The sequence below is a fragment of the Pseudochaenichthys georgianus genome, chromosome 19 (assembly GCF_902827115.2).
Source record: "Pseudochaenichthys georgianus chromosome 19, fPseGeo1.2, whole genome shotgun sequence".
Lineage (NCBI taxonomy): Eukaryota > Metazoa > Chordata > Actinopteri > Perciformes > Channichthyidae > Pseudochaenichthys > Pseudochaenichthys georgianus.
The window spans coordinates 8,667,553-8,676,611 of NC_047521.1; the positions used below are offsets into that span (position 1 = coordinate 8,667,553).

Consider the following 9,059-nt stretch of genomic DNA (forward strand, 5'->3'; position numbering starts at 1 on the left):
TTCTGTTCCCTTTAAGCCCCCCTCGGCCCTCTCTGTCTGGCTTTCTGTCTGAGTGAGTCTCTGGGTGGAGATAATATGCCACGCTGCCAGTGGAGCTCAGCACAGCCGCATGATGGGAAAAACTGTCTCAGATTTGGGTCACCCAAAAAACAAACTGACTGCCTGGCTGGACTGCAGAGAGGAACATCACATGTCTCTTCATATCACTGCTCAAACTGAAGTGATGACAGGGAATCAGCAGGAAGAAAGTGCGGGGATAGCACGTTACAGGAAACCGCTTCTGATTGGACGGGAGAGAAAGCTGCACTGACATGATCATTCAAGAGGTTTTCACATGATCAATCAGAATAAGAAAACTTTCTTTGTTAACATTGTGTTTTGTGACAGTTGCTCCTTTTTAGAATTACATTTTTTTTATTATAACAAATAATATTCATATTTATACAAACATAAGAGGCTTAAGAGAGATTAAAAGAGAGATAGACTTTTATTAATCCCTCGTGGGGAAATTGTTCCTCTGCATTTGACCCATCCTAGTGTTAGGAGCAGTGTGCTGCCATTTTGAACGGCGCCCGGGGAGCAGTGTGGGGAACGGTGCCTTGCTCAGGGACACCTCTTTACAAGTAAGAAAGTAAGAATGTAAACATATTTAAATACAATTTATTTATATATATTTATATAAATATAGAGAGGTAAAGTAAAGATGTTAAATTCGCAATAAAAGATAAAACAAAATAACATTTAAAAATAATAAAAATATGTATGCAATTATAACAACTTAAAGTAAGACTTAAAAATATAAAATAAAATAAATCAAAGATAAAAAGGTAAAGTAATGACGTTGAAAATGATTAAAATAAAATGTGTTAAAATACAAAATAAAACAAAATAAATAAAATAAAATAAAAATTCCTTAAATCCTTAAACCAGCTATACATGTACTAAACAAATATTGTTAGCTTGATAAACTTTACTCCTCTGCTTTTGAACAATTAGGTTTTCAATCTGCAGATATTCATGGTGGTGACACTTCACTTTGTGCAATTGGATCCCAGTTACATTTAGTGTGAAGCACCAGATCCATTCACAGCGGGTGGAGTTTCCCACACACACACACACACACACACACACACACACACACACACACACACACACACACACACACACACACACACACACACACACACACACACACACACACACACACACACACACACACACACACACACACACACACACACACACACACACACACACACACACACACACACACACACACACACACACACACACACACACACACACACACACACACACACACACACACACACACACACACACACACACACACACAGTAAAACAGACTCACCGTGTGCGCGCTGAGTCCATGTCCAGCACCAGCTTGGCTAAATGTTTCCTTTGTTTCTGGATGTTTGGGATTTCCACCTGAGAGGACAGAGCAGAGAGATGTTGTTTGTTTGTTGGTGTGAAAGAGGGAACACAGGATCTGCACCTGTTGGACGAAAACTCTGCTCTCATGAAGATTAGCTTCATCATGTACAGGTTTCCCTGTACTAAACACATGTAGGAGCTGCCCTGTGTACACACTATTCAATAGAGATCACACTGCAGGTTTGTCTGACAGGTATCAGGGACTATTTAAGAGCATCAATATAAATGTACTAATTAAACCGACAATGTGAATAAAGTGTGAACATATATATAAATATGTTCTTATTTTTAATTCAAACAAAAATAATTTTTTGATGGTATCAGGAGGCTGGGGGTTCTATCAGAAAAATAACAATAAAGTCAAATTAATTTGCCTTAGTCTTTTATAAAAAATAAAACACGAGTGAGTGGAAATCGGACATACTGTAGAAGAGAGAGAACACCTGTTGTGTTAATTTTTTTAAAAGGTTTTTTTAAATAGGTTGCCTAATAATAATAATAATAATAAGTTTGATCTGAGATAACACAGTGGTTCCCACAGTGCTGTTTGTGTACCTCTGCCAGGTCGTACAGAGGCTCCACGACGTCCCTCTCGATGGTGAGCTCGAACAAGATGAGCTCGTGAGCCAGTTTCTCCTGCGTCTCGCCGCAGAGCTTCAGCATCTTCCTGCAACACGCAACAAGACCCGGAAACATCATGGATCAGACAGAGAGCAGGCGTCACCTTGTAAACGTCTCCAACGCTCGCTGATATTTATTCACCTTCTCTCAAAACTCTAATAACAGCAGTGATGCTTATACATGAGTAACTGCCTCAGGTGCTGGAACATAGTGTCACTCACTCCAGAGTCAGGCTCAAACACATACATGAAGACAGCTCGGCATCAGCATGTGCATACTATTTGAATGTTCTGTATTAGACTCTCTTACCATACGTCTGAAATAAAGTACAAACAGATCATTCTATCTTCATAAGTTTGATTTTTCTTTCATCCAGATACCAATGATCTCTTTTGTGCTTGACATACTGTAACTAAAGATCATATAATACACAATACATTCAATTCTAAAAGTACATTTAATAGCTTCATTATTTGCAGTACTTAGAAAAAGAGAAAAAGCACAACCAAAAATGTATTCAGATTTTTTGCAAATATATTTTTTCAATCTAGTGTTGGACCTTTTCTGGTTATTAGTGTGCCAATTGAAATAATGACATAATATCTTGCATTTATGTTTGTTAGTGCTAATAACATGTATATTCTTATCCTTTTCCAACTTTTAATTGTATTGCTTTGATGTTTTTCTGTTTTTGTTTTGCTCATGGATATTGTCATAGTAATATTTTTTATCCAAATGTATGGTATACATGGTCAACTGTAATAAGAAAGAACAAACTCCTCCCGTCATTAAAATATAGGAATAAGCCTTTTGTTACCCTTAATATTGGGCGAAGGCAACTGAAAAATTCTATTAGATAAATTAAAAAATGTTTTCATATTCCCTCTCAGTTATGCTGTTTTCTACTATTGACACTATTGACAAAGGATTATTATTTCAGTTCAATTTAGTAATGTTTGTTCATTAATATGTATGTATATATTATGTATTTATTTGTATTATTATAATAAAGGATACTTTATTATATGCATTGATCACATTTTGGAACCACTCTTAAAGGTCCCATGTCATGGCCATTTCTACTGATCATAATTCCACTGTGAGGTCGACTAGAATAGATTTACATTGTTCAATGTTCCAACATCACATTGGTTTCTCACAGCATCTCTGTATAGTCTGTGTATTCAATCTCTGTCCTAAACGGCTTGTTGGAGCTCCTGCCCCCCCTCCCTATGTGGCCGTCTGCGAGACAGCAAGACACAGCGAAACCCACCCCGAAACCAGCCCGAACACACACACACACACACACACACACACACACACACACACACACACACACACACACACACACACACACACACACACACACACACACACACACACACACACACACACACACACACACACACACACACACACACACACACACACACACACACACACACACACACACACACACACACACACACACACACACACCGCAGCCTGGCTGGGAGTTTGTGTGTGTGCTCACACCGACTCACAGCCTCGCCGCGTCCCGCCGTCTCAGGGAGGAGAAATCGGCGGAGCTGCAGCTGAGAAAAGATTGAGTGAGTGTGTGTGTGTGTGTGTGTGTGTGTGTGTGTGTGTGTGTGTGTGTGTGTGTGTGTGTGTGTGTGTGTGTGTGTGTGTGTGTGTGTGTGTGTGTGTGTGTGTGTGTGTGTGTGTGAGGAAACCTAACGGCTCCGCGGACGTAACGCAACGGTTCCACGGATTGGTCCATTTGGTCCAATTGGGTATGGGCACGTCACTGTACCCAGGAAGAAAAAGAGAAATGTCCAACGAGGCGTTCTGGGGCAGCACAGACAGGAGTTTTACTCGCTACAGGGTGTACTTTGAGGGTTTGTGACTCTGCAGACCGTTTATATAAATACCTTCGTAACACACAAAGGGACGGGTAATAACCAGAAAAGCATGACATGGGACCTTTAAAGTAGTCACGGTTTGTCCTCATCTGGCTGCCTTTACTGGACAAGAAGTGTAAATCAGTTCTGGGTAATAAAACCATTCCTTTCCATGTCTGCGCTTAGAGAAAATGCTGCGAATGTTACAGATAATCAGTGATCTACATGTGTGTGGGTATGTGGGTGTGTGTGTGTGTGTGTGTGTGTGTGTGTGTGTGTGTGTGTGTGTGTGTGTGTGTGTGTGTGTGTGTGTGTGTGTGTGTGTGTGTGTGTGTGTGTGTGTGTGTGTGTGTGTGTGTGTGTGTGTGTGTGTGTGTGTGTGTGTGTGTGTGTGTGTGTGTGTGTACTTACCCTAGTAGGGACTCGTCTCCGAGCACCACCGCCCCTTCCACCATACATTGTGCAAGTGTAGTTAGAGGAAGCTTCTTCTACACAGAAATATTAAACAAACACAAAAGAAAAAAAAACATCCTTTATTATCTCTGATGGAGGAGATACTTTCTAATTAGCACCTGCACATCCACATAATTCCCACTTTATGAGATGACGTTGTTGTTCTCTCTTTCCCTTTGACAGGCCTTATCTGCTCCTGCCCTGTCAGGACCACCGACACTACATGAGGGAATGTTTTCAGGATTACGGAAAAACTACTACATAACTTTGTGAAAGGCTGAATCAGGGGCCACAGAAGAACCTAGTAAGCTATGGGGCTGGTCTGGATCACTGTACGGATACACACATATTGTTCCTCTTGACTTGTTAGCCTTGATGTGGTTTTTGAATGATCTGAGAAATGTGTTCTTGACTGAATGCAACCATTAGACTTTGGTAGAGGTCTGCTCGAGGAGTCTCTGTAGGCTTTAAAGTGTTGTTGGGTGTTTTCTCACCGAGGGAGACCTGACAGATTTCTTCTCCACCTCCACGCCCTGCTGGCCCTGCAGACAGGCGGTCAGCTTCTTGTGTGTGCTGTGGGAAACCTGCTTGACCAGCTCCAGACGTTTCTCCACCTGAGACACAGGAAGAGAGAAAAGACATGAGAAAAGATAATACAAAAATACAATATACCTATTTGTCTTCCTACCTCAGGTACCTCATACCGGAAGTGCTAATTATCGGTCTAGATTGTTTAGGTGCGAGGGTCGTATATATTATATTGAAAAGGACATATAATGCTCATTTTCAGGCTCATTGTTGTGCCTCTACTGTAACATGTTTCCATGTTTTAATGTTCAAAAAGCTCGTTATTTTTCTCATACTGCCTGTGCTGCAGCACCTCTTTTCACCCTCTGTCTGAAACCAGAGCCCAGGCTGCTCTGTTGTGATTGGTCAACCTTTTAGAGATGTCCCGCCCCTTAGAAAATCAGGTACAATGTGTACATGAATTGGAGCGCTAGTCAATAGAAGTGTGAGTGTTACATAGTGATGTCACTATGTTACAGAAATAAATAAAGGCCATTCAACCATTAACATGCAGAAAAACCTATACAACACACTACAGGAAATGGAAACGCCAACATCAATAAAAGGGCCTCATTAAGTAGCCAGATCATGACTTTGGACTTGGCAATACATTCATGAACAATCTAGATAGATAGATAGATAGATAGATTGCACTACAGCAGGGGTTCTCAAAGTGCGGCCCGCGGGCCAATGGCGGCCCTCGGAAATGTTTCTGGCGGCCCGCGATAGTTAATGTGACACGCTGAAATGCATGCGTTATATTTTAATCCTCCATGGTTGTATCTAGTAAGAATTAGAATGGAATTTAAGAATGGTAAAACTGCGCCCCCTGGGTTGTCATTCCTAGATTATGAATGACAGCTTGTGGAAAGTTTGCTGGACTACTGGTTGCATGGCAACTAGGCATCTCGCGAGTTGCGGTAATTGGTTAGTACAATAAAGAAAGGATTTGTTTTGGAATTATTTTGTGTTCCGTTTTTCTTGGGCGGCCCTCAATCCAATATTGGGTACCTAACTCATCAAAACTTTGAGAACCCCTGCACTACAGGTAAGAGAACACATATGTAATATGGGGGTGAACTATCCCTTTAAGTCATAGTCAGGATATCCCTATTTGCAGTTACTATCACACACTTGCAGGCCCTTACAGCCTGTCTGCCTGGCATCAAGAAAGGCGTATTCCCATCCGGTGACACTCATACGACACCATTACCTGTCTCACTTAAATGCCTCTCATTTCATTATTAACCCAACTCAGTGGAACCGTCGTGGCTGGTTCTGAGGGCGGCATTAATCAGATCAATTACAGCGCTGCACCGAGTCAATCAGTGGGGACGCTCAGCCTTTTGTCTCACAAAGAAGTTCAATTTCAGCGCTCATTAACGACGCCTGCAGGCAGTGCACAGAGCCATTTGAAAAAGTCATTTCATGCAGGCTGAATACTTTGCACCGGTGATGATTATTTTTCCCTGTGAGAGGCAGAAAACATTGTTCACACACACACACACACACACACACACACACTTGATTGATTAGTACCTGTAGTAGGTCGTCACTCAATACTTCTGTTTTTTCCGCTCTGAAAGAGAAGAGAAGAAGAAAAAATGTAATTACATCATTTGCTGAACTTCTATAATTACAGTTGCAGCCTGGAGCAAAAATAGGAATGCTTCTTTTTCTATCTGTTACACATGGCTCAAGCTAATTCAAAGGAAAGGCTACAAAGTGTGAGGATGGAAATCTGACAGGGAAAAAAGGACTTGCATGTCGCCCAGTCAAAATCAAAGGATCTCCACTTTACAAAGCAGCTGTTTCACAAAGTGAGATGACTCTGAAGGCCACACAATACAGTCTCCACAGGCTCAACGTGAAAGATAGTCCCACTGCAGTGCACACAACGATGCAGACACATATATCAGTGCACAACATAATAACTGCCAGATCATTTAATTACTTGCTTAAGTATGATAAAGCTGTTTCTCTAATTGGATGGAAATATGAAAAAGCTTGTTGATTAATTTCCAGCAAATGTTATTAAAACTAAATATGATGACACAAGAGTCTGAGGCTCTGCGAGTCTGTATAATGGTGGAGCTCGATGGCACAGAGGAGATTTATCAGGATTTAAAACACACACCATAAGTTGTAGTTGAACCATTCATTGTTAGTATGTATTAACAATAAGATATGAAACACAATCAGCCTTATCCTTTAATAAGTGACCCTTTTCTGTACTATAATTCATCCTTTTTTAATGTGGACCTCTGTAACTCTATATTATATATATATAATAAATACTTCCAGCTGAGGTGATTTTATTTTCTGTCTCTATGATTGTATTTTATTTGGTTAAATGGTCTCTGAACGATGTAGATAGATACAGACAACAAAAAGAAGACAACATTGTAAATATGATTATGTAAAGAGCTAAAACAAACAAAAAAAGGAACATTTTTGTTGCATTTTCTTTGAGTTGTTAGATCATCAGTTTCACCAAGCCATTTAACAAAATAAATCACAACACTATTGAATATATTGTCTACGAGTCTTAAGCCCAGCACACAGAGGGAGAGGTGTGTGAAAGCACCAATGCTTGATCTACTTAGAGCACTTAGCACTGGGATATATTAGGCAGGGTTGACTATTGATGCTTTCATCAAATATTTACACAAAGGGTTTTTTAAATGAAAAATCCTCAGTAAAGTGGATATATTATCTTAGCATGAAAAGCCAAATACTTAAATAATATCAACTTACTGTAATGCACTTTTTAAAAGCAGAAAAAGACAACACTTGTGCCATAACCTAATATTAATAATCTAAAAGCATGTCTCTCATATCATGATATCTATATCAAATTGAACTATACATTAAGATCTTCTCCCACTGAGTGATCTTCTCTGTCTTCGCTCAGCTCAATACACATCGATATGACACATCAGGCTGAAAGCATCTTAACATTTAGCTTCTCCTTATTGCGTGTGCATTTGAAGACACAGAAAGCAATGTGGTTTGAAGACAAATGAGATCGATGGCAACAAAACATGTGTTTCAAGCACTGATTCCAGAGATGAACAGCATCGGCATGCCAACGGTGATGTATAGCCCGTCCTGCTAACACAGCTCAAAAGATTCCCCAAACATGTCCACGAATACACCGTCACTAACTCTATTTCAACAAAGCATCTATTTATCGTCTGATTTGTATTGGCACAAGAAAGGAAATCACCTGAGATAAACTACTTCAGCCCTGCAGGTAAACATGTAGTTTAGGTAGAAGAAGAAGTAAAATTGTTCACAAGGGTAAAAATTGAGACCCCAGCAGCTTTAAGGATATTTAACAAATTATTTCCAATATTAATATTAGGAACAACCAGTATAAAATCATATTAATAGATATTTGACACATATATATCCTAATAATCAGCCATTAGTCTTGATATATATACCCCTTATATCGGCTGACATGTAGAAATAGTACCAATCAAGAGTGCATGTGTGCTATGCTTATAATCCAAACCTAAGACAATACGATCGTGAATCTGAATCAGACAACAGCTCTGTCCTTTTCTTTCTGAACACCAACCAACCAAGTCTGCCTCACCTCCTCACTTCCTCAACATCACAGACATCCCCTCTGATTGCATCCTGACACAGACACCTATCATCTAATCCAAATCAAAGGAACCTTAAAGCTCTCCCTGGACTTACAGAGCCTTTCTGTTCCTGCGAGAGGATCTAGTCCCGTTGATGTGCAGCTTTCTCTTCCACATCCCCCTTGCTAACAGGAGGACAACAACCACCTGCTTTCAGGCAGGAGCCGAGTGACAATGAGGGGTGGTGGGGGGGGGGGGAAGTGGAAGGACAGAGGGAGGAGAAGGAGGGCGTCAGCCTGAAGAACGAGACCGGACTATCTGCTCCTTTGGCTCTCTCTCTTCACCTACATCTGTCTTCTGAATGAATGAATTGATTCTGGGCTTGGCAGGATTATAATTATTCATCAAATGAAAACAAGAGTACAGTAGAAGAACAATTATAGGGCCCCTTTAAAGGAATAGCCGACTAAAAGTGGTCGACCAACCG

The 9,059-nt window shown here is 40.4% G+C and overlaps 1 protein-coding gene across 1 annotated transcript in view; it reads right to left on the reverse strand.

The window, feature by feature from the left end:
- Nucleotides 1–8,778, reverse strand: part of LOC117464682 (rho GTPase-activating protein 44-like) — a 41,192-nt gene extending 32,414 nt beyond the window's left edge. The window contains exons 1-6 of the mRNA XM_034107251.2: nucleotides 8,688–8,778; nucleotides 6,516–6,555; nucleotides 4,904–5,023; nucleotides 4,368–4,444; nucleotides 2,008–2,119; nucleotides 1,370–1,446 (exon numbers count right to left, since the gene is read on the reverse strand). Of these exons, the coding sequence (XP_033963142.1) occupies nucleotides 1,370–1,446; nucleotides 2,008–2,119; nucleotides 4,368–4,444; nucleotides 4,904–5,023; nucleotides 6,516–6,555; nucleotides 8,688–8,749 (488 nt within the window). The 5' untranslated portion in view covers nucleotides 8,750–8,778. The remainder of the gene's footprint in view (nucleotides 1–1,369; nucleotides 1,447–2,007; nucleotides 2,120–4,367; nucleotides 4,445–4,903; nucleotides 5,024–6,515; nucleotides 6,556–8,687) is intronic.
- Between the last annotated feature and the right edge of the window lie 281 nt (nucleotides 8,779–9,059).